Genomic DNA, 27,692 nt, shown 5'->3' on the forward strand with positions numbered 1-27,692 from the left:
TCCTTTAGAAATGATTTCCTGTATCCAAGACTTGGCAGCTTCAACTAGCCTTCTCTCCTTAGACGTTTGAGACATAACAACAACACTTTGAGAATATTGTTTTTGGATGACCTCATTCAGATGAGAGACCTCCTGTTTCAGTTGATTTTTCTTTTCCCAAAGCTCATGATTGCTCTTTGATGCATTAGCCAATGCATCTTGAGCATCTTGCAAACAACTCAACTGTAATTGTTTCCCAATTTCGACCTTAGTGAACTTGTAATAAGAATGAGTAAATTCTTCAACAGGTTTATCCACTAGTGGCTTAACAACTTCTACAAATTTGGTTTTATTTGAATCAACCAAGATCCTTGAAACAATATTATCTTTCAAAGATTTGGACTTAGTTTTCTTTACAAGGAGATTTTTTGTAGGTACAACCACTTTTCTTTTCTTCGTTGTGATCTTGCTCAACAATGCAGGCAAGCTGAAACTTTCATCTGTGGAAACATGTACAGTGGAGATCATTGGCATTGATCTAGATTGTATCTTCGTCATGACTGAACAAGATTCAGTTTGCACAGCAGCATTTATAGGAGCATGATGAGATGATTTTGTCATAAAAAGCTCAAAACCCATCAAAGATGTATCAAGGTGGGAAACTTGACCATTTGTAAGAGTTGGAAAATCCTCAAACACACTTCCCAAGTGTTCATATTGTTCATTCCCCAGAATGAGAGGAGCGGCTGAAGAAATAGGAAAAGCCAATGTATTGACTTTTGAAACTAGAATAGAAGTGAAGACAGTGGAAAATGAATCCCCATCATCATCTATCTCATCCATAAAAGGTGCTTCATGCATAGATGGCGCACGAGTTTGTGCAGGCCTTGGGGGAGACATGATCATGACTTACCCTTCCTCCTCTTCATCTTCTTCATCTTATTCTCTCTCCAATTCCTCCTCTGATTCTTGAACTGGTTCAGAGATTTGAGATGATTTAGATCCTTTTCCGCCCTTTAACTTGAATTTGAGGGAATTTCTTCAAATCAAAAGAAGAAGCTCCTCCTGCAATCTCTAGCTATGACTTTCTTCTAGGAGGGCCAAAGCTTTCACAATCTAAACCCAATTTAGGATTAACCCTTTTTAGGCCTTTAATTTCCAGCCACTTGTTGGTGTTGGCAATAATGGATTGAAATCTATCTAGGATAGATGTACTCTTTTTTTGTTGCCATTGAATAGGAAAATGACACCTTTTATCGAAACCAGCTTGATGAAATTTTGGATGAAGCATGTTGGCGTCATCTTCAATTTGGAAATCTAAAGGGATCTCTAGCATGTTTAGATCGATTATCTGCTACAAATTTAATCTGCAGTAGTCCATCTTCATTATATCCAGCTTAGTTCTCATATCAATCCGAACTTCCTCGATGCGATGAACATGTGTGAAAGCCCTCTTGATTTGAGAATTCATTTCTCGATAATCAAAGTCGAATCTGGCTTTAAACTTCTCGAAAGTAATTAACTGCAATTTTGCTTCCATATTTTTTGCTTTATGCACAGAATTGATTGCATAATTACCAATTGCCAAAGGTTTGGCAGATGTGATATTGAAACTAGGTCTATACAAAGTATGCTGATCACACTACACTTCCATGACTTGTCTAGCTAACTCTATCAGGATGATTCTATCAGTAGCATACCTAGGTAGGGTATACGACTTTCCTTTAAAGTGCCCAACTCTCGAATATGTAAAAGTTGGAAACTAAATAAAGGTACAATCGTATTGATTTACCTTTTTTCAGGCTTCATCTGATACCCTCTTGATGGATAACTATCTATTGAACAAGCACCATAAATGCCTAAAGAAAGCATCTTGGACTCTTTTGTAATGAAATTAACTATTAGCCAGAGTAATCTAATCATATTAATACCAAACCAGAATCTAAAGATGATCTTCTTTAGTTGAAAGACCAAACAAAGATCCCATGGTAGTAGCAATGTAGACAAGGTAGGAGTTCATGTAAAAAGGCGCCGAAGTCCCTACGTTGAGCAACTGTTGGTAGAGTACAGTGCTAATCAACTCTCCCCAAAAGATGTGTTCTTTGTTTTCTATGATTTGGAAGATGAATTTGTACATCTGTGGCTCCAAATCAATGGAATCTTTAAGACCGCAAACTTTGCTCAGAAGAATGATAAGGTCTTTGTATACTAGCTTGAAGTTAGACTTGTAAATGGTCTTTGGCCATTTAGAGAAGTTGTTTCTTTATTTATCTAACCAGTATTGATTAACATACTTTTGATAATCTCCTTTCTTCTCATTCTAGCTTTCCAAAGATGATTCTTTGGTTAGATCTACACACTTTGCCTTTTGTGGTACTTTGAAGATTTGTTCAATAACCTCTGGATTTATACTAATGATAACTTTGCCATCAACATCCTTGGTCGTTTTCGATTTTGGGCTGAAACGTCTTGCACATCCAAGAACAAAATCAGGTTCCATGGCAGCCATGGGAAATGCAGATACCAAGTGAATGTGACTTCTCTTGATGCGCTTCATCTCGTGGCCAACAGGAGTTTCTACTCTCTATAGAAATTCAGCCATGTCCACATGACCGATCTTTGTGTCCAGTACATTGTCAAGAATAGATGCGATTAATGATGGAGTTGCATGAGCCAACTCTTTATCGAATTGATATTTCATCTTGCCATTGGATTTTGATGGTGAGGGCATCTCTTGTGCTTGTATTGCAATGCAAAAGTCCCAAAACATAAACACATCAGAAGAGGGAATTGCCATACAAGTTGATTCTTGATCCGCATCAAAGGTTCGAATACCGATTTGAAATTTAGTAGATCCGATGAAATGATCTCAAAGAGAAATCATATACATACGCTGTGAATGGAGATGAAATGGAATGTGGAATGAAAGTGTCATGAAGGTGGAAAATGCAAGATGGAATGAAACAAAAAGAAATGGATGGGTGAAGGTGAAACGCATGGGAATGCATGCAAATGAAGATTGCTGATTTTAAAAAGCGTGACTTAGGTTTTCAAAACGTCATTGCATGGAAAATGGATTCCATGTAAGTGCAACATGTAATAAGGTATGGAAAGTGAGATGAGATTCGAATGCGGATGGAGGATGAACTTTACATGTAACTACGGATAACAGATGAGATGCGAAACATGGAAAGATACGAAAAGTAGGAAAACATGTATTTGCTCATGGAGGCGTGAGTGCATATGGAGAGGTGAACATGGAATAAAGCTTTAGGTAAAATAAACTTTATAGTTGTCTTTGGTGAAAAGGTGAAGTCAAAATACGAGGGAAAACATGCATATGACATTTTTTGACTTTTCGAAAAGTGACAGTCAAAAACGAGTTTTGGAGATGCAATTACATGTAAGACTTTCATGTAACAATGTCGTGCGAGTGGATACGGAAAGTGAGATGAGTGAAAATGGAAGTGGATGAGATTACATGCATATGCTGATGATGAATGAGATGTAAAACATGTAATTGCATTTGACAAATGAGATGAGGAATGTTGTGACATGGAAGGTGAAAATGTGATGAATCTTTTGCATGAAATGAAACATGAACAAGTTCTTTGGGAAAGAACTTGTAACTTCTGCAAAGTGGAAAAAACCAGAAAGCAAGCACACAAAACACAAAAACTTCAAAAGAAAATCGTACCTTTGGCAAATGACTCAAACATGTCAACAAGCAAAGCACTTCAATATGCAATTTCGAATTTAGAGTTTGGGGAAAAACCAAAAACATGAAAATGAACCATTTCTTCAATTTTAAAGGAAAAATACACTTTTCATGGCATCAATTTTAACAAGTGGCAATCATCAATGTGATGGTCTGTTTGGACACAAAGATGGTGAGAACCAACTTTAAAAGACCCTAAAGAGATATGAAGAGCATGACTCCACCTTCAAGAAAGGTAACTAGGACGAACAATAAGGCCAGCCTCGAACGTAAGCCATCATTTAGTCCAGGTAGTAATAATATACTATCTGTAAATGTCAAGTTTGACATGCTCATTTAACTCCTGTCTAGAAGAGAGAAGATGAGCAAGGGCATTTAGAGAGAACTGATAAGGAGGGAGACGATCATTGTCAATCCCAATCGAGCTCAACAGAGAAGAGGCTTATAATATACCAACAACCAACATTTAAGTTCTAGACAGGAGTTAAATGAGCATACTAGCAACGAGCACGAGAGCTAGTATCAGAACGTGCAATAGCAACATAAGAACAATATGCCCGGTAGGAATATCTGTCATGCTCACCAACTGAATCCGCAAAACCACGCATACAATGAAGGAACCAAATCAGATCAAACATAGCCGGAAGACTGAAGGGATGAGCACCAAACTCAACAAGAATGATACTGTGAGGAGTAAATCTGACATCAAATGATGTGTCGTAGAAGCAATGTTTGAACCCGCTCAATCGAGGCCCAGTTATAACTAAGGAGAGAAGGCCTCCAGACCACTGAGCCATAGAGAACTGTTGATCGAACAAGGGAGTCTAGGAGGGATAACTTGGATGAGATGTCCTAGAAATGGTGTCTGAAACACTGCTTCTCAAGCATAGCAATAGAACCCATACCCTTACTAACTCTAGACTAAATCGTCGGTCTCATACTAAAGCGAGGACTAAAAAACTTAACTCCTGGATACACATAAGAGGAATTGCTCTCAATCTCCTGCCCCTGAAAAAAGAAATGAAGATGAGAAGCCTTTAGGCAATTAAAAATCATAACCCAAGTCTTACCCAGGTTAATCGCTAGTTGTCTCTGAACACAAAAGGAAGCCAAATCATCTACAAGCCTTTGTAAACTCTCTGGAGAAGAAGCAAGAAGAACCACATCATCCGAGAAAAGAAGAATAGAGATTAAGAAAGAAAACATAATCATTGACTTGTGAGCTGTTGTGCTACTTGAGGATCCTCAAAAAAGCAATCGTCTCATTTTCTTTGTTGCTGTACTCTTTTCGGAAGAGCCAAACCAATATTGAAGGTGTTGTACAAATCTAGAATGGCTGAAATATGATATTTCTTCTGTCTCTAGATCAGCAATGACATTTAGAATATTAAAGTCTGAAATTGTCATAGTTTTTTATCCAAATTTAGAGGAGATTGCTCTAAATCAGCAATACAAGAAAATCGCACAATTATCTATTGCTTGCTTTTTGTGTGTAAATGAATTCATCATTCGAATTTAGAAATTGCGAAATCAGTTTTTGGAGATTGTCAATCATGTTCCTTTGATTAAGTGCAAGACTGCCACAGATTAGCATGCATTCTGCATCTAACACAATCTCTTTGGCCCCATCTTTGCACCTAGTAATTATGAACTTCGCTTTCGGTATGGGTATTGTCAAAATGTTTGTAAATAATTTGAAGCAAAAAACTCAACACAATCAACTGTCTTTCATAGAGATTCGTTGGCCACTCTAGTAGTTTATTTTGTTGAGGTAATTGATCATGATGAGATTCTTACTTGAATTTCTGTTTTTTCAAAGTGCCTTGTTCATGTTTTTTCTTTCTGTGCCCTGTTTCAACTATACAAGGGAGTCTAATTCACAGATTCTTTGAGTAGTTAGAAGTCTGCAGTTTGGGTCGCATCAACTCTGTCAATGAGCAAGTGCAGTTAATGCTTTTCTGGACTTGTGAGTAATGCGAACACTATACTTTTTTAAACATTATGCATAGAATACACGAATCTGATTGCAAATATGAATCATAAAAAGAAGAGTCTTGAGGCTTTCGAGATAGAAAAGGGGATGACAAACAAATACCAAGTGGAACTTGGCAGACTTTATCTCTGTAATTAACAGAGAAAAACTAGATAGAATAATGATTTTTGGTTATTGAATATTCAGAAGAACTTGGAAGATCAAGCATTTGCTCTTTCTTAAAGTCAGAGATTCTATATTAATGAAATACATGTCCCGTTTTGAGACAGTTTGGTTGTATTCAAATGAGGAGGGGTTCCACATTTGAAGCTGGAACATTGTGAACTGATAAAATGATCAGTGTAATATTTGACAGAAATCTTATCAGTAGTATGTTTTTTTACACTGTAGTTTTTACTCTACATACATGCTCAAAAATTATCACAAATTTTTCAATCCCTTTTCAAACGATGAACTTCAATGTACCTCAAACATGGTAACTATAAATGTCATGTTGTTTCAAATGATAAATTTAAGTGGCACTTGCTGTGGATGATTTTCTCTTGAAATAAATCTGTACATAATAGCAAAGAACTAAATAGAATGACATATATATTTTTTCAGTGGCTATTAGAGAAAATTGTTGCTATTTTCTTATTGGAGTTAGATTGTATGTGCAGGTAGCAATTGGATTTGACGTCTTTAATGGTTCAAAACCCAACTGCTTCCTTGACAATTCAAATGCTAAGGTCATCATAAACAATGTTATTCATTTTCAAAGAATGGGTGGTGCAATTCTGGAGGATGGTGGTGATAAAGAAAATAGCATCGATGAATCTCTGAAAGTAGCTTTGAAATGTAAATCGCCAAATAAGGTCGGCTATATAGTCCATAATGAATGTGAGCAGAATTGTCTAGAAATTCATCCTCTTTCCAGATATGACCTGGAAGCTTCTGATTGTGAAAATAAATTCAACCCAGGAAATGCTACTTATCATAAAAATGACACATTCAACCTCCAGAAAACAAATAGCACTGTTGATGGAAAGCAATCTGCTGGGATCAAACTAGATTTGATTTTGAATTCCATATCTGAGGGAGCAGGACAAAATAGTTTTTTGTTGATGGAAGATGGGAAATCCCCAGAAATTTGTGAGGCCAAAGAAGATGGTTCGGCAGGATATGACAGAGAGAAAATTGTGGAGCCAAACCGACATGTTTCAGACTTCTCTATTCTTCCAGTACAAGATCCAGATCACTTTCATGGTCAGATTGGCAAGCCTGATGTCACAAATCACAATTTGAATGGCAAAGAAAATAATTTTATTTGTTTGCAACAATGTTCACCTTTAGGAGATATAAATTTGGTTGATGAAAAAACATGTCAGAAAGAGACTCAGTTGGCTCAAGAAATTGCGGAAGAAAATAATATTACAAGATGCAATTATGACATCATTGCCAACCACACTGATAAGAATATCATGCATAGTGAAGCCTTCACTTTGACAAGGGCTTCTCCATCAAAAATGCCAGATACTAGTAATGCTAAGAGCATGGGAATGACGAATGCTTTTCTTAGCCAAGAGTATAAAAACATTTCTTATAAACAAAAAACAAAAGGATGTGGAAAGGACTCAGCATTTGATAAGGGAGTAACTGCTGGAGATACAATTTCCTCTCAGGTATTTGCCATTTTGTGGATTCTATACCCAGGTTTCAAACTAAAGACCTACTTATGTAGTTGCACCATTAAAAAAAAATCAAGTGGATGGGTTATATCTTTGTAAGGTTTTGGTTGTATACCTTACTGTGAGATGGAAACATGACGCTTTTATTTACTCATAGCTTTTGTTATGCATAAACTATAATTGGTAATGATTCTAATATATTTTCAAGACATGGCAAATTCAATTAGTGATGTGTTAATTAAGGATCTTGCTTTATTTAGATCACAGGAGAAAATTGTCTATGTAAAGTTTTGATCAACAATTTCATTTGCTATTGTAAAAGTATTTCATTTGTATTTTTATATATTTTAATGTGGAAACAGAAAGAGTTGAGACATATTCCTATTTTCAAGCTTTTCACTGTAGAGGAAGAGGAAGGTTCAGGCAAGTGAATTATTTTCCTTAAAAATTCCATATTCTAAAAAATATTCTTTCAAAATTTTTACATATTTTTTTTGTAGTCAACCATCACAGGTTGGTGTAATTGTGATCAGGTGGTTATGGCACAGTTTACAAGGCTCGAAGGAAGCAAGATTTAAAATTTTTTGCAATAAAATGTAGGTGGATCTTTCTTTTATTATGTTGCTGGCATGACTTCCTGGAATATGCATACTATATTTTAATGGTTAAAATGACTAAGAATATTTGCAAATTTTGGAAGTTATGACTTTTTTTGAAATTTTTCTGTCGATTATAGTCATGTTTGGTTCAGATTTCCATGAATAAGTGTCTGCCTTCTGTGATTTAGAGCAATATTTTTCTTCTTCAGGTCCTCTGGAGAAAACCCCCAAAACAAGTGTGAAAAATGAAATTGTAATGCTACAGAGATTTGGGTACAGCTAAGTTTATTGTATCTTAATTTTCTTGTCATACTTTCTTTGCCATTATTATTAAGACACAGATTTGGCTTTTCCTGGTGTAATACAATGGAAATAAAATTTGAGTTTTGTAATTATTTTTTATTACAGTGGCAGCAATTTTATTATAAAGCTTGAAGATGTAGTAGAAAATAATGGACAGGACTGCCTTATTCTTGAATATGTGGTTCATGATAAGCTAGAGGTGATATTTTATTTCCCCTCGCATATAGTTTATTTGAATATGGTCAAACTTTATAGTTTTATTTCCTTCGGTTGAACAAATGACTTGATTGGGTTTTAATACAGGTTCTTAGAAGAGAAATAACTATTTTGGAGCTTCAATGGTATGGATTTTGTATGTTCAAAGCACTTGCTACTTTGCACAAGCAGGTGTGGCCATTATTGTATTTCAACATGATAGAAAGCTCCCTGAATTATTAACTTTCACAATGGTTAGTAACTTGAATACATTTTCTAAACATGTCAGGGAGTTATTCATAGGGATGTTAAACCAGGAAACTTTCTCTTCTCTAGAAATATGAACAGGGGTTATCTCATCGATTTCAACTTAGCATTAGTAAGTGGAATTCTTCCCCCTTTGTCTTCAAGTTTTAATAAATTTGTGATTCTTCATCAAAGGAAGGATATAATGTTAATTAGCTGGACCACGTATAAAAAATTGAGTTTAATTTTATTTTTCACTGTTTTGGGCCCTTCTAAATTTTATACATAATTTATGCAATCAAAAAACAACATATGGAAAAAAAAAAGCAATAATATTATTAGAAATTGAAGATACTCAAAAAAATTTGGCATATCATAATGAGAAATGATATTTACTTTTGCATGTTTGTGGAAACGTCTATCCACAAGTGCAATAAATGGCTGGAGTTATCTGATTCTTTAGATCAGCTTAGGTAGAAAGAAAGAAAATCATATGAGTGATCCCAAATGACCAAAGTAGGTCAATAAGACTTGTAGGCTCATTAGGCTTTAATAACAAGTGGGGGTGTAAAAGAATATCGAGAGTTGGAAAAAAATAATGAATACATGCACAAACATTGAACTAGTTGAAAAATATATATTTATATGCATAAAGTATGAATAACCATGTAAAATAAAGATTTCTTATCAAACAACATCATTTGACATGGCTTTTGGTGACATTGGATGATCTGTCTAACAATACCTTAGTGCAGGAGAGGGTACGCAAACAATTCTTCCAACTAATGGACCATCACGATCAATTCCTTATTTGCAAATATGTTTGGGAGTGTGGTTGATTGTAGAGTCAACAAGTGAGTAGATAGATAAGGTAAGAGAGTGCAATGATGGAAAATTATCATTGTAAAGTATGGAATGAAAAAGGGGAAGCCTATTGTTGTTGTACGCACTTCAAGAAAGATTTTGATATTGTTCTTAGAAGTAAGCTATGTGTTGGGTGGATATTTTGCAACAGATAATTTGTTCAAATCCAGTTGCAAAATAGTTAGACCAGGGACAACGTATGAGACCAAGTCTCTCTTACGTTAAATGAAAGGCTCCCGCTTCTCACCGTTCCTTGGATCAACTCAAGGTAAGTAAGAAGTTGAGAGATTTTGTAAGGGGTGTTACCAATATACTTTCCTCTTTTCTTTCAGGAAAGAATCCACTTAACCGTGGAGCAAACAATGGGCAAGATCTCTAAACTAAACTTCTATCTAATAGTTGGAAATGGTGATACCGATAAACCGACACCAATTCAAAGGCTGATTGAAAGCGTACCGGTTTGGGTCTAAGTCATGTTAGTCTAATTTATAAGAAAAACCTCTACATTAGAGTGCAAAGATTTCCATAAGTAGGGGAATTATAACTATTTTTCATGAATTTGAGATGGCAATACAAGCTACTGTTAAAGCTTCTAGTCTATGCATCACCACAATATCTCCCAGCCAAAGCTTTGGTTCCGATTGCTTCTTAGCTCACTATGCTCTATTATTGAACACACAATAATAACATGAATCAAAGACAATAGGCACAAACGACAGTCAAAGCTTCTAATTTGCTCTATTAGATTTGCTTCTAGTCAAAGCTTCGAATCCAATTGCTTCTTTTATTCACTTTTCTCCCAAATTGGTACTACACAATCAAAGTTATGCTTGCACAAATTTGTTAGAGCTTTCTTGCATACAACAAAATATGATTTTTACAATGAGGGGGGCACTACTTATATAGGAAAAAGGACTGAGAAAAAGGAGAAAAAGGCAGGAGGAACTCAACCACCTTGACCTAGTCAAACTAGGTGAGAAGACTTCTTGGATTACCTGCGATTGCATTACATGCGTTTGAGTTACTTGCAATTGTATTTCATGAAATCCATCGTTTGCATCTTAAAAGCTGGAAAATACTTGAAGAAACCTTTGAAATTGTTGATTCTGAATGAATCTATCCTGAAGACTATTAGAAAAAGCTTTGTACTTTGTCATGAATTCTCCTTTGTAGATTGACACATTTTGGAGTCTTTGACACTATGAAAACCTTCTCGATGGTGTTTGGATGTAAACTCGAAAGAACTTTCCATCAACACCTTTAACTTTTTTTTTTTGAAGCAAAGTACTTGGTGCATTCCTATACGAACTCAGGTTCTCGGACAACTATTGGGAAAATGGAGATCAAATGAATAATTGCTTCCTAAGAGTCAAAGCATGTCTTCTTGACGGGATGTCTCTGTTTTTTGAAGAAGTTGTGACATATTGTGAAGAGTGCGCCACAACATGAAGATGAAAACTTCTTCCAATGAGATTGGATATCCATGAGGGATGAGTGTTTGAAGTATGGATTAGATACTTATGGAACATATATGATGGCTGAAAATGAACTGGAAAGCATATGTGAGCAAAAATGGGCTTTTGTGGGTATGACCAAGAATGCAAGTTGGGATGCATATGGATGTATGCAAATGACGACTTTGCTGTTTAAAATAGTGACCTTTACCAAAATCGGGTTTTGCAGATGTAATTAAATGTAAAGTGATGTACATGTAGTTATTACTTGATGTTAACATGTAATTAGGTTCAAAGGATGTAATTGCATGTAATTGGGTTTGAAGGATGGAATTACAAGTAAATGCGGATGGTGGATGTATTTAGATGTAATTGCTCTTGGAATGTTATTGCATATATTGGGAAACAAACATAATATGCTTTGACATGTGTTCGTGAAATATGCAAAGATGTGATGTATTTGCATGGAAAGGTGGAAAGTGAAAAGGGGTGATATGCTCTTGCATATTTCGGTAGGATTATTCAACTTTCTTCCAAAAAGGAAGCCAAAACAAGCAAGTAAGCAACAAACAAAACTATGCACAAAACAAAAACATACCTTTGGTTTTTGACTCAAAACATGACAAAATATCAAATTGCTCTCAATTTCGAATTTGGGTTTGGGAAAATTTCAAGCATTTTAAAAATAGAAGCTTTCATCTTATTTAAAGGAAATTTGCAAAATACATGCAATATCTTTGAACAAGTGTACAATGATAAGCCAAAATATGCAACAAAATAGTAAAGACTTCAAAATTTCAACTTAGTTGGAGATCAAAGAGCCAAATGTGGAAGATTGATAACTTTGAATGATTGACTTTCCGCCAAATTCAAATTTCCAACCACACCGTTGATCTTTTCAACACTTGCAAATGATGGTTTTGTATGTGGTGTTTTTGTATGCAAATGCCCAAAAATGTGATCTCCAACTCCAATATGCAAAACATTTTCAAAGAATTCATGCATTTGGACGTTTTTGGGGAAAATCTGCCCTTTCTTTGGAAAAACATGAAACATTTTTGATTGAAAAGTGATAAAAACGTGCCTTCTTTTGTATATATACACATCCAAACTCAAAATCGTGTCCTTGAAGTTGAAACGATTAAGCTGTAAATGGACGTTTTTGCCAAAAATGTGGCCTTCCAATGCATAGAAATGAATCGTTTTTACAAGAAAAACCAACCCCAAATGCATGGAAATGAATTTGTTAATGTTTTAATTTTGTCGGATAAATTATATTATATATATGAGATATATAATATTGTTACAAGATTCAAGAAGAGTTGGCAGATTAACGGATTTCCGGATGATTCATTGATTAACAGAGGAACAAATGTGTTCCTTATAAAGAATTACAAGGACGTTGTTTCTAAAAGAAACAATGTAGACTGAAGACGGAATTAGAAACAAAACTAGAGACAGGATAGGAAACATTCCTATCTGGACTGAAGACAAAAGAGATGGGATAGGAAACATTCCTATCTAGACTGAAAGACGGACTACAGACAAGTAGTTGACTATTATAGAAAGTATAAGATATTATCTTAATACCCTCCCTTAATGGTCAACATACGGATGTCGGAACATTCTGTGATAATTGAGACCCTCCCTAGATCTACAGAATGCTGAAACCAAGAAGCTTTGCCAGAAGAGTGCTATGACTCAAAATAGATTACAAAACTTCGTTTTTGTGGAAAAAACGGTAAAACCTAGAATGTCACGCAACCTTGCGTATTACAGACAACATGAAATGATTTTTGAGGAGAAAATCAACAAACCCAGAATCTCACGCAACCTTGCGTATTACAGACAACTTGAAATGATTTTTGAGGAGAAAATCAACAAACCCAAAAAAACAGAAACAAATTCAGAAGGCGAAAAATGCAGCTTCGCCTTGATCAGGACCCAGAGAAGTCGGATGCTGCGTAACACCCAGAACAAGTTGATCGGTGTTTTGATATTCGAAGATTGCGATGATGTGCTGCTTCCAGATTCCGTAATTGCGACCATTGAATTTGGAATTATGTTCGAGCAGAATATTTGTCAGAGATGCCATGGCACGTTTTGCAATGAAAAATTGTGAAAATCTGTGAAGGCACGTTCTTCGAGGCAAAAATACGAAAGACCCAGAAGAATTAGAGAATGACCCAGAAGAGAGCTCGAAAAACTCAAAAGGAATTTGCTGTCGTTTTTTGGATCCACTGGCTCGAAAATCGAGGCACAAAAATCGAGGCACCCAAAAAAACCGATGACAACCCAGTTGAGTTCTCGAAAAACCCACCAAAAATCTGCAAACAAAATATTTTTTCGACCCCAAAAATTAGGGTTTCGAAAAAAACGGCCCTAGCTGAAAAAAGCTTGAAAAAACTTCAGATTTCTTGATAAAAAATGGCAGATTTTTCTTCAAGGATCGATGTGCATGGACGAATGGGGCTAGAGTGTGCTGAACAAACACAGGCAGACCCGAGTTCGAGAATTTCTCTAAGCCGAAAACCCTAAGCAGGTTTTAGAGAAATTCAAAAGAAATAATTTTGAAAAAATTTAAACAAATAATTTCACGAAGAAATTATAATTTTTTTCGAAAAAATTTAAGTAATAACTCTGATACCATGTTACAAGATTCAAGAAGAGTTGGCAGATTAACGGATTTCCGGATGATTTATTGATTAACAGAGGAACAAATGTGTTCCTGATAAAGAATTACAAGGACGTTGTTTCTAAAAGAAACAATGTAGACTGAAGATGGAATTAGAAACAAAACTAGAGACAGGATAGGAAACATTCCTATCTGGACTGAAGACAAAAGAGACGAGATAGGAAACATTCCTATCTAGACTGAAAGACGGACTACAGACAAGTAGTTGACTATTATAGAAAGTATAAGATATTATCTTAATAAATATATGACAAATATTATATATGGAATAATTAACTTATATTAAGAGTGATATATATATATAACAACTATAATATATTGAGGGTATATTACTTATTTAGAACTATAACTAATGTAAGTTAATATGTTAAAGAGACATGTCTCTTCAAGAGACATGCCTCTTTATTTTACATATATATTCATTCACATAGTAACTTGGAAAATACATAAAATTCCAGAAGTGCTATTACAAGTTATAGAACAGATTAATGGATAATATCTTTAACATGGTATTAGAGCAGTGTTACAACTAAGACCTCATATCAAGGATTTGGTATTAGAGTTTCCCATTACAATAATCATATACCATGAGAGTGGAGGTTTTTAAAATTTTTAAAAAAATTTTAATTTTAATTTTTTTTAATAAGGATTCCTTGTTGACGTGCATATAGAACTTGTTGTTCCACATTTGATATCTGCCATCATGGCGATCCACCCGCGTAGAGGTTCGAGTGGTGGAGTTGCTCCATACATTTGGAAATGTGCGAATCACCCTTTTCAGAATTGTGAGCAAAAATTATCACAATTTCAAATGCAACCTTATTGCGGTAGGAGACAGAGAAATGAGAAGATAATGTGTGTATTGGTGTCTACCAAATTGAATATATTTATAATATGGAATGGAGATATTAGTACGTGTTTGAATTGGAAATTATTTTGTATAATACAAAGAATGCTAATTACATATCAAATCTGTTTGTTTGATTGGAATGTCCAACAAACGTAGTAAGTGGAATTGAGCTTTCTTTACTTCCAAAGCTGAGTCATTTATTGATTGAGAGCAGTGCCAAGTTGATCGTGGGCGATTAAACACATGACGGTGCTACGATTTCCCATAATCTTCTGTAAAACCGTTCTACCCTGGTTATATTTCTTGTGAATTCATGAGTTATAAACTGAGAGAGAGGATCATGATGGCTTGTTCAAAAGTGATGCTTACGTTTTCTGTGGTGTGTTTAATGTTTATCCAAATCAATGGCGATGGAGTGGCGCCTCATAATGCTCTTCAATCTGCATACAATGTGATGTTGGAGCCGAAATTTTGCATGTTTGCCTTGACGTCATCTGCAGGGTCATGGCAGGGAGGCTCCAAAGATCTTGGAAGAATTGCTTTGAAGATCACCATTGTGGAAGCCCGAAGAGTTTTTCATCTTATTTCTTGACTGAGTTGGTTGGCAGTCACCCCACAGAAATTGGGCGCCCTTGAAGACTGCATTCAGCTGTTTGGTCTGACATTGAGTGATTTGGAGAAATCTTTGTTGAATGTCAGCAATTCAAACATAAATTTTTTGCGTGGAGGCAGGCATTTGATGTCGAGATTTGGCTGAGTACAGCTCTCACCAATCAAGCCACGTGTTTGGAAAGCTTTCAGGAGGCAAGTGGAGGTCGACAAATAGTTTTCAGTAGAAATTTGCGCAATGTGTCGTGGCTTCTCAGCTATTCTCTTGCTTTGGTGAAGAATATCTCCGTTGTGAGAAGACACCACAATCGGCGTTTGTTGTCAGAAGGTGGTCATCATGGAAATCATAAGGAATTCCCGTCATGATTGCTCGCCTTGGATAGAAGAAGACTTTTGCAAGATGATAACACGGTTTTGGCTGACAGTGTGGTGACTGTGGCGCACGATGGCAGTGGTAATTATACGAAAATTAATGATGCCATCAGTGCGGCTCCGAACAATAGCTTGGACAAATATGTGATTTATATCACAGAGGGTGTCTACCAGAAGTATATAGAAATTCCAAGTTATAAGACGAATATTATGATGCTAGGAGATGGGAGTAAATATGTTTGTTATATATATAACTATGGGCCTTCCTGAAGACATCATGTGATAGAATAAAGAGGCAGACAAGGAGACGGGATATTATCGATCACTTCCCAAAGATGTTTTGATAATTTAACTCTATTAAGTCTTAGCACTTCTTAAGAATAATGATGATATGACACATCATTTCTATTCACCATCGTACATTGGCCAATCTTGATCACAATTATCCATAATTTGTGGGAGACTGTATATTCAAGAATCGAGATGAATGGAAGCTCTTCTTCTTCGTGTTTGGTGTATCAAGATACATTTACCGCCACCTTATCCAGATTTCTGCACTGCAGGAGTCAGAAGTGATATTTAATACCCTTCCTATCAAATAGGAAGTAAGGTGCTAATTTGTTTAGGTTTCTAGCTATGCTTTGAGCTTTCCTTGATATCCTCAAACATCAATCACTCCATTTGTAGCAAGATTACACATTTCCCATTCAAACAATTTTTTTTCGGGATAGCTGGTGAATAACATCAATCTTCTACGTAGGCTTCTTGAAATGATATCTATGAAATTACTAGTAATTTCTATTCACTCTCAATAGTGGGTTTGTCCTCCATCTATTCACACATTATATTGGTACAACCTATGGAAACATTGTCGGATCAAGACAATTAATGCACAAGTGTTATTGTTTGACACAGCAAGGACTTTATATTGTTTGGAAGGACTTTAGATTATGTGGCATTTTAATTCTCCACACCGACTTGGAACAAAAATTATTGGCCCCCATTAGTCGAGCAACATAGCTTTGGAATTCACAGAATCGAAAAATAAATAAATAATAATAATAATAAAAATAATAATTGAACCACGGTCGTAATTCATGGCAATATTGGTTTTGTTGAACATTCTACTAACTTACACATTTCTAAAAGATGCATTGTAACTATTTGTAGAAATGATGGTAAACAAGCACATGGGCATGGGACACATTGCGAAAGTCATACCAATGTGGCTTGAGCTGCAAGGAGATAGGTTGTGTGTTCAAATCTATACAACTTTGTTGGCGTACCTCTATGTTCAATAATATAATAGTGGGAATCTAACATTGTAAGGGGGAATGATAACCAATGTTCTATTCCCATTTGAACCGTCCTTATATGGGAGCAGAAAAGACGTACTCAAATTGTTTGACAAATTCTTACATGGAGGCATTTTTTGATTTGATAAGTATTTATTATCCTTGGGTATTACATGTATCTACTCATTGTAGTCTCTCTCTTGTTTTGTATTTCTATAATTACTATAAAGAGCTATTTGCCTTGATTTTTTCCCTTGTCTCTGACGATGTTCTTGCAGGAAAAGAAGATTGGTACATTAGGCATGCTACCAAATATTGTGTAGACTCAATCTTACAATAGTATCTCCAAAGAAGCTGTGATTTAGGATTCACGAATCATCTAATGATTATGTTAGATAAAGTGAGTTTCTTGAAGCAAATATCCTTGATGATTGAAATTATGAGAGGGAGTCTGATAGTTCATTAGAGGCAACCTTGGAGAAAGAGAGGGAGCAGAAAATAATAAATGCTTCAATCAAACTTTTGATAATCTTGGTTCAGAAGGAGTAGACCTTGTTGATGGATTCTCCACTAGTCAGAAACTATAATAGATAAAGGACTATGATTCATGGGATAAAGTCTCATGTATATAGGCTAGAAGGCTTTATGCTATTAGGATACACATTGAACTAAAAAAGCATGACATGACTTGCTACCAAGAGGTTAGAAGGATGATAACAGATTCAGAGGAAGTTTGATACTTCATCAGAGAGAACCTTGTGCTAAGAGGTTAGAAAAGTTGATATCAAACTAAGAGGGAGAAACCTTATTCTCTGATTTGTTTTATGGTGAATGTTGTGACAACACCACATGACAGTATTCATGGAGACTTCATGCGAACTTTTTATGTCATACATGTATGAGCCTATTCCCTGTGTACATCATGAAGAAGTGACGACTTCTAAATGATTATCACTTGTATTAGGAGAAGTTGTAAAGTGACGTCCTTACAATAACTTGTAGCATGATTCGTTTTTGCAAAATTGTTTCATGTAAAGGCTTTATCTTATAAATCAACAACTAGGCGGTTGATATCATTAATTTGATTATCTACAAGTTGCTTGTATAGATATATTTTCGGTAATTGATGTATATCTTGCCTTGATATTCTGATAGGCCATTACCACATTGAGTACTTGGTGGATATCATTTAGTTGATGTTCTGATAGGCCATTACTCAGAGTATTTGGTGAATATCAGTTGATTGATATTCTGATAGGCCAATGCTCATGTTACCAAATATGATATCAAATAGTAATTGGTGAATATCATATGCTAATATTTTGATAGGCCAATACTTACATGATATCATATTCTAGAAATCTTCTGATCAAAGATTTCCTATATGTATTATTTTTAAATATTACCTATGGTGTAATATTTATGTGTTTTATCCTTCTTCATTAAGAGGGAGAGTTAATGCTTTAATTTTGTCGGATAAATTATATTATATATGAGATATATAATATATGACAAATATTATATATGGAATAATTAACTTATATTAAGAGTGATATATGTATATAATATATTGAGGGTATATTACTTATTTAGAACTATAACTAATGTAAGTTAATATGTTAAAGAGACATGTCTCTTCAAGAGACATGCCTCATTATTTTACATATATATTCATTCATATAGTAACTTGGAAAACACATAAAATTCCAGAAGTGCAATTACAAGTTACAAAACAGATTAATGGATAATATCTTTAATAGAATTGATTTGCAAAAAGGCCCCTTTCTAGATGGATTTCATGCCTTGGAAAAAATTTGGGATTCTAACCAAAAGTGTGCCCTTGAAGGTGAAGAACATGGACATTTTTGTTCTTGGAGGCAAGATCGTGATCTCAAATGACAAATGCATGAGTTACAATGCCACATCACTTTCTATGGGAGGTTTTGCATGTTTTAAAATGCAAGTCTTTTGAGTCGAGATGCAAGTCGCACTCTCCATGGACTTTTACATGTTTTAAAATGCATATAAGTGACATACAATGTAAATTGCACTCTCCAGACTTCATTACATGTTTTAAAAACTTGCAATATGGAAAAGAATGCAAATCGCACTCTCCATCCTCCATTACATATGTTAAAAACATGCAATATGTGATATGCATTTGACAATTTTTGCCTTGGAAGGTAAAATCGTGGACTCCAAATGTATTTACATGTTACACTTAACATGTAAAAGACTGTTTTTCATGCAAATGGCACTCTTGTAGGTCTATTATATGTTTTCAAAACTTGGCTCTTACCTGTTTAAAGTGTTTTAAAATTGTCTTTCTAGTGCAAATCACACTATCTCAAGGCAATTACATGTAAACATGTTAATGGGTTGAAAGTTGATTTTGCACAACTTAAGTGATCAATTAATCACATGTTGATTTGACTTTTGAGGAAATATCACTTAATTGGGTCAAAAGTAACATTTACACTACATAGTTAATATATCATGTGCAAATATTATTCAAAAAACAATATTTAACTTAGGTGTTTTGAAATAAAACCTAAAGTAATTGAAAAATAAATCGAACTATATAGTTAATAAAATGACTTAAGTGAAAAATTAAAAACAATCACATGAAAATATAACATAAAGTGCTCTTGCTGCTCAATTTTCACACATTTAAAATTCAGTTCTGTACAATGTTCATAAGAAGATAAGGTGCATATTTAATTACATTCAGCACATGGCTAGGTGATGGATCAATATTTCATTCAGAACAAAAGAATAACATGAATATCCTTTGTATTATAGATCATAACGTACAATCGATATTTACAATCTGAATGATAATGAAATGCTGAAAGTAAAATGCCTCTCACACAAAGTGACCGCGAGAGTAGCCCCTAATTACTGATATACATTCCTACTCTATGAAAACTACATAACATGAAAGAAGATAATAGAGTAGAGGAAAGGTCATGGGCACCAGTCATTGCTTATAAGGACTGGTAACACTGCATCCATTTGATTCCACCCATCTGCTGCCTTGCATCACATCTTCTCCAAGCTTTTGAACCTTGCATTCAAAAAGAAGATACGTTAGATCCAATGGTTCTAAGAAATGATAATGTCTCACTTCACCTCAACTTTCATACCCTTGTCATGCTACACATTTTCCATAAAACAAGAATATCTACGAGCAAAAGGACGAACAATCATAACATAATGCTTTATTACTAACGTGGTTGTTTCCTGTGCAACATGATTATCAGAGAGTAAGTGACTTATGAAGCTGATCAGAACAAGTTCAATGAAGTATTAAAGGGACATTTTCATTTCTATGAAACCGTTTGCTTTTAAAAGTCAGAATTATGCTGCAACAACTCTGAAGCAGATTGGAATCAAAGAAGAAGCATTAAAGGGACATATTCAATTGTGAAACCTTTTGCTTTTACAACAAAAATGCTTCCATATCAGAAAATGTCAAACATTAAAGGGACAAGACTTTGAGCCTTGAAACGTTTTGTTTCAAGAAGACTAATATAGCTGAAAGACATTGATTACAGGAAGCAACAGTAAAAGACAATGCAGCATTTCTTGGAGATAACTGCAGATTTTAAATCAGCAAAGGAGTATAAAAGTCACAGGTCTATGAAGAAGTTACAAGACAAGCAATATGCAATGATGAGAAGTAGTGAAAGAAAGATGTACAAGATGAATTAAACAATATTGATGAGCTCTCTAACCAAAGAAAGAACAAATACAAAGATGAAGATTTCTCAAGCAACACATGAATTCAAGCATGTACAGCAGGAAGGTGTTTTACGGCATAAGCATGAAACATTCATTAAGAAATCAAAGATAATATATGTGTTTTAAAAGTTTTCACAAAAGGAAAATAGAGGAAGTCCTCATCAGTATAATGAAGTTCAGATTAAGTGTTACCCACTTCTTACAGCAGATCAAGGGGTTTGCCAATAATAGTTTTAGTGTATATAAAAATGAAAGCTATAGTCATAGCCATCAAATCCAGAAGGCAACAATAAGGGAAATGTGAGAGTATAGCAAGGGTTTTTCTATAGATGCAGCATCTCAAGATACACAAAAATGGTAACCATATTCATGAGATAAATCCTATTTATAGCCGTAAGAGAAAGAAATAACAGAGCCTCTTTCTTTCTGTACTTTATATTCATCAAATAATGGTCAGAGCTATAGATATAAGACGCATATAGAGGGTTAAAGCTGATAGAAGAGGATTTATTGAAGCAATAACTTCAATGATGCACAACTATACATTCCAGACATGGCATTGAGAAAGTAGAAAATAAAATCAGGTTCAGTAATATCAATGACCAACAATATCAAATTTGGTGATGAAAAATGCAGAAATTTCCAAAAACCTTATCACTAATTTGTGGCTAGGGTTTCCTCAAACCCTTATCTTCTTCTTTCTATCATGTCATGGTAGCAGCAAGTAATGGTGTTGGAAGAATACCAGAGAACGAGAAAAGCATGATAGCCTGAATGAAAAGAGTTGTCGCTAACAAAGTAAAACAAACACCCATTTACAACATGAGTAAGAGGAGGAAAAAACATGCAAAGTGTTCATTACAGGAGAAGATTCTAGGCAATCATGGCATGAAGAATGATTAGAGAAAATCACACTTACTAGTTTTTTATCCAATCATGGTGGCTCTAATAGCAGGGGTAACCTTTTGTTGTTTTAATGAGGCGAGAAGCAAAAAATGCAGATAAATCTCCAGACACAGCAGCAAACAATGATGTATAAAAGAAAAACACCCATATTCAGGCTCGTGGATTCAATTGAAATGCTCCAAAATTCCAAAGCTTGCGGTTGTAGGTATGAAAACCTCCTAAATCGAAGATCAAGCCACCAAACTCTAACAAGCAACTAGTTACAACATGGCCAAAAAAACCAAGTGAAGATCTCCAGACCTCATCAACTATGGCGGCTAGGGTTTGAAAACCAAATCTTGCGTTTTCCAAAACCCAAATGATCAAATGAAATAACAATAACACCTTTCTTCGTGCACTTTCCCGCTTTTTATTCCTATATGGAATTGAATAAAATTTCAGGCCCGCAAAGTGCTTAATTTAGGAGAATGATGTATTATTATTAAAGTTATAGTATAGAACTTAATTCTTAAAGTCTATATTATTATTTTAATTAATAATTTATTATTATTGCATATTATTTACATTGTAAATATTATTGTTTTTTAGTTGATGAATTATAAATCAACTATTTAATAATAATAATAATTTTAAATGCAATTAAATAATAACTAAAAAGGGATTTTTGCATTTTTGGATTTCAAATTAAAAGTTTGAATCATTGGTCAACTTAGAGATGAGGGATAGGTGAGTTAAAATGCCTAATTTCAAGGGAGGTGTCTCTATTATCATTTTATGGGTTGGAGTTCTGAGTTAGGACTTTGGAGTCAATTATGGAGCGATTTTTGGCATTTATGAAGTCTTCTTTGACTTGTCTACATGTGTATTTGATCACGACACAGTTTGGAGTGCAGATGGCATTTTTTTCGAGTTTTTAGACTATTTTTGTAAGCAGTTTTCTCTGATTTTCGACTCTCACTTCCTGATTTTGTGGGAAGGTGGTGGTGTTTCCTTGTTGTTTAATACCCCTCTTTTTGATAGAGAAAGGGTTCAAATTTTGAGAGGAGAGAGGTGCATATGTGATTCTCTGTCCTTGGCATCTTTTTCTTGAATTTTCTGAGCTATTAAGCAGATGTATTGTTCTTTGGGATTTTGATTGTAACACAATTTTCATTGGACTTAGCTTTTCGGAGTAAAGATTTGGTTGTATGCTTTTTGGTGATTGATGTTATCTAGCTTTGTTTTATTCAGAAATCTTTTGGGTAATGTCTCGTTTTGCATCTTCCATGTCTGATATCTATTATTCATAAGTTTTGAGTTGTGTTTCCTTGGTGATATATTTGATTGTGATTTATTTCCTTTCGTATATTCATCTTTTAGCCTTCTCTTAAAATATTTACATGAATTAACAATGACTTCAAGGTGTGTTTTGTGATTATTGGTTGAAAGCGTTTATCCTGTCACATAATATAACAGTAATTTGCATTATTATTATGGTGTATCACCTTATTTTTCATCATTTAGTTTTTTCATTTTTACAAGCCTACCTCTTTACCCCTTTTCCATACAAATTTCACATCTTTTATTAGTATAGGTGAATTATCAGATATATCAGATAGGAACCCACCTAGAATCCAAAGGTTCAATCAGGTCATAGGTTATCCATAACCTCTGATTGATCCAATGTTGCTCCAAAATTGCTGAAGGTTCTAGGACTTAAGCATTAGGGTGCAATTTTTGGAGATAACAACTCTATAGTCACTTAAGTGATAAAGTAACATAACATAAAGTGAATTTATGTTATATTTTTCAAAAAGTGAATGCCAACATTAGAATATAACATGATATTTTAAATATGCAATTGCATTTGGAGAGTCCACCTTTTGGGCACTTAAATGATCATATCTTTTGACTGCCAAGTTTGATTAAGCCCTAAGATACACAAAATCGAAGGGAAAATCGAAAGAAAGTGTTTGAACAAAACCAAAAGCAAACAAACACACTTAAAAATGCAAAAAAGGACATTGAAGGCTTCAAAAATCAAGGATAGGCTTATTAAAAAGGAAAACGAAAAGGATTTGATGAAAGCCTTTAGTAAAAAGATTCATTATAATAATTGGGGTTGATTGATTGATCAATGTTAGTCAATTAAATAATGAACTAATCTTAGAGAAATGCGAAACTAAGTTGAAAAAGTTTCGTATTGTTACCTACATTTTGTGGTGACAAAATGCAGGGCAACACTATGGAACTTTGGCATACATGTTTTCAGTATGATAAATATCCTGAAAACCTAACTCTATCTTACCCAAAAAAATAGTGAAATTTCTGCCAACAATTGGTAAGGTTGTTTTCAGAAAACCTACTCTGCAATAAGAGAGCAATCTAATCTCCTTCACATGATAAAGATTGATTTTTATTGGTATCTAAAACACAATACTGAAATTTTTAAAAGACAAGAAAAACATACAGATACTGATTTAAGTTCCTTGCATTTAATTAAGATAAAGAATACCTCTAAGAGTTCATTAGTGTGAGGAAAGATTGGCAGTTTAAAATCGTAATTAAGGATTTGAATTTTCTTTTTGGAAGTTCATTACAATTCAAGTTTTGAATAATTTTTAATATACAGATTGTTGAAAGTCAATTAAAACTGTGGGATGCTTTTTGGGAAGATGGTATGGATACTTCGAGCAATTGTGGTATCATTTTTTGGTAAAAAATAATAGGCTGATTTCTTACTCCAGCTATTGTAGGTGTTAAGGATTGTAGAAGGTATTTATGAACAACTAAACACCTCAATAGGCAGAGGTCATGACAACAAAACAGAAGATTGTGGAAGTAAATATAGGTTATGATTAAATATAATGGACTTTATTTGTTTTTAATATTTATACATTTATAGCAGTCATTGCATCTTGTGAAAGGTGCATAAGGCACCAAGGAAGTAAGGAATGTGGTATTGAAAAGGTGCATAACTGTTATAAAACTTGATATTTTTATTGATCAATATTAAACAATGGATATTTGATCTCTTTAATTAGAGGAATACAAGATGATGTTTCGAAACAAAACAATTGTTAACTGAATACAGAAAGGGAAACTAACTAATACAACTAAACCTACTAAAGATGACCATTAGAAACATTAAATTATAATTCTAATACCCTCACTTAATGGTCATCGTACTAACTTGGAAAAAGGCATAGAAGCTGCCCCCTTCTCTTCAGAAAACTTTGCAACATGAAATTGCTGCTGAGACTTTCCCTGAATCTGTGGATCTTCTAAAAATGATCAAGAGTACTGAAACTTGTCCAACTTCATGTTTGGTAACAAAGCTATCCCTTTGAGATCGATTGCTGGAAGCAACAGGAGTTAAAACAATGATTTTTTGGAAAACTTAGCAAACTCTACATTTGTCAAAAATCGGAAAAAAAAAACATTTGTAAGATGTTCACCCAAACAACTCTAGGTGTGACCCAAAACAAATTGCAAGAAACTATGATTTTTTGTAATGTTCTCATCATAAAATAAATAATTAATCAAACCTTTATTTATAGGTCGATTGATTTAGTATATCTCAGACCCATTTTTATTTAATTGTTTTCGTAGGTGTGGTCATTGGCTATATTTGTAAACCCCTGGTAAGTTTCTCCAAAGGGTATTTAAGTGCAACATGTAGATAGTAGTTGGTATGCGATTTGAATTATTTTCTTTGTATTGCGAATTTCAGTGTGGAGTTCTTTGTTGTTCACCATTTCGGAAGTGAGAGATCTTCCCTACTTGGCTCTTGCGGTTTCGGTGGGAATCAATCGTCACCCTATTCCGTCCATTGTATTTCTTTGCTTCGGATTTGGCAAATCTGGTACACCATTTTAGTCCGGAATATATCTAAATCTATCTATGATTGTCTCAATATACTTTGGTGTGTTTTGTACAATTTCCTTAAAGTTGTCAATCCATTCTAGAGGACTTAGCTTGGGCGAATCTGAAGAACAACACTTTAATGCATCACCTCCATCATGCGTGACCTCTTTTATCCCTCACCGTACGGTTCATCTACCATCACCACATGACATCCTCTCGTCACACTATATGGATTCTCTATCTCTACTTTGGTTACCGTAAGGCCTTCCCTCAACCACCATACAGACACAACCATCATTGTACAACATCCATCTACTACCATACGACCATCTAGCTACTACAGTATGTCCTCCCATTATGCACTGACTTCTCTAATACTACTGTACGACCTCCCATTACGCTTTGCTTGCTCCAACATTACCGTTCGACCTCCCATGTGTGGACTGTCTACTAAAATACTATCGTACGACCTCCCCATTGTACATTTGACAAATACTTGATAGGCATTTCATAGTTGGAATGTGTTGGAAGGGAAACAAAACATTACAGTGGTATTAGAGCTTAGTTACTGCTAGCTTGTGGACAGTGAATGAAAGTTTATAGCCAGAAGAGAAGGAGATCCCACTCAGTTGATAGAATGGTAAATCAAGAACCCACTCCTGCAGAAGTCATGGCAATATTGAGGGATCTTTCTAGGAATCAGGCATAGATCAATGACACTCAACAACTCTTGGAAGAAACTCCCTAGAAACTAGTAGTCAATAAGATATTTGGGGAACAAAATGCTCACAATGCCAACTTCGATTCAAGAAAGGCGAATCCTCATCCGATACGCTCTTGACCTTCCATGCCGACTTTCCCTACATGAATGGAGGTACCACACAGAGCAAGGCAACCAACCTTTGAGGAAATTCAAGAATAGTTGAAAGAAGACTAGAAGAATGCAAAATTTGAAGAGGATATATCTTACAAAGACTACATAGAATTGAGAATGCAATATTCCAGAGGCGGAAATTGAGGATATTTTAAGGACGATCTTAGAAGAAAGTTGAGTAAAGTAAATTTGTCACCATTTGATGGATTCGGATCTATATCTGCTCAAGTAGGGGTAATGAAGGCCGATAATTACTTCGAGCTTAATCTAATTCCAGGAGAAGAAGCAATTAAATTTGGAGCACTCCACTTGGAGGGAGTGGCGCATGAATGGTGGCATTATAGCACTATTACGCTAGGGTATGACCAAGTAAATACTTCTACAGAATTCATTGAAAGATTGATAGATTGGTTTGATGGTTTAGATCCATAACTTAATTTCAAAGAGTTGGCACAATTGAGGCAAACTGGATCGGTCGACCAGTACATCACAGAATTTTAGAAACTCTCTGTTTTGGTTACGAACATTTCCGAAAGGAGATAGATAGTGCTTTTCATGGATGGATTGACAAAACCACTAAGGGGTTGGGTAAAAGGCTTCAATCCTGCCACCCTTTCAGAGGCTATGAAAAGGCGTGAAGGATGGCATCATCATCGATATCATCGTCTCGAGATTACTCCCACTCCAAACCGCTAGTATTTCCAAGGGACAAAGATAACAAACCTTTGTTGAAGAAGCCTTCGTTGGACGAAGCTACCAGACAGGAGCTCTGAAGGAAGATATTATGTTTCAACTGCAAAGGACCGTGAGATCTTGGGCATAGATGCTTCGGTAAAGGGAAAATACACTACATTGAAGTTGTGTCTGATGATGAGGACGATTAGGAGAATTTACCCACAGAAGAAAATCACCCCCACAAGGACTCCAAAATGTTTAATTTGAACCGTACGGAGAAGATTGCCCCATTGATATGATGTGGGGGAAGCATCTTCCTAGCTGGGAGCTTGAGATGTACGGAATTTTGTGTACAGGGAACCCTTCAAGGATAGAGGGTCATTGTGATGCTCGATAGAAGAGCCACTCTAAACTTCATAAACTCATCTTTGGTGAAAAGAAGAGGTCTACCTATTGAGACGCACGCTGGATTCTAGGTCAAGGTCGCTAAAGGAACACTTTTGCCCTGTACGTGTTAATGTTTCAAAGGAAAACTCGGCCTAAAGGAATCTCGTCTCAAAGGGAATCTCTGTTTGGAGGCAATCTCGATTCGAAGGGGAACTTCTTCCGAAGGGGGACTTAATCCGAAGGGAATCTCGACCCGAAGGGGCAAATGATCCGAAGGGGGATCTCGATCTGAAGGCAATTGCTTTGATACCATTGTAATGTTCCGTCGGGTTCTTGTGCCTGATAGCAGTTCCCTGTTGGTCTTGTGTGCCTGATGGCTAGGTACTCGTTGGTCCTGTGTGCCTGATGGCCAGGTGCTCGT

The 27,692-nt window shown here is 35.1% G+C and overlaps 1 protein-coding gene across 1 annotated transcript in view; it reads left to right on the forward strand.

The window, feature by feature from the left end:
- The window catches only part of LOC149570019 (uncharacterized), a 114,229-nt gene that overhangs the window by 43,183 nt on the left and 43,354 nt on the right, over positions 1-27,692 (forward strand). The window contains exons 6-12 of the mRNA XM_089822680.1: positions 6,350-7,351; positions 7,720-7,780; positions 7,891-7,953; positions 8,166-8,229; positions 8,365-8,458; positions 8,563-8,646; positions 8,744-8,833. Of these exons, the coding sequence (XP_089678806.1) occupies positions 6,350-7,351; positions 7,720-7,780; positions 7,891-7,953; positions 8,166-8,229; positions 8,365-8,458; positions 8,563-8,646; positions 8,744-8,833 (1,458 nt within the window). The remainder of the gene's footprint in view (positions 1-6,349; positions 7,352-7,719; positions 7,781-7,890; positions 7,954-8,165; positions 8,230-8,364; positions 8,459-8,562; positions 8,647-8,743; positions 8,834-27,692) is intronic.

This window comes from Cupressus sempervirens, chromosome 3, assembly GCF_028749045.1.
Source record: "Cupressus sempervirens isolate cs-2001-9-10 chromosome 3, ASM2874904v1, whole genome shotgun sequence".
In the NCBI taxonomy this organism is placed as follows: domain Eukaryota; kingdom Viridiplantae; phylum Streptophyta; class Pinopsida; order Cupressales; family Cupressaceae; genus Cupressus; species Cupressus sempervirens.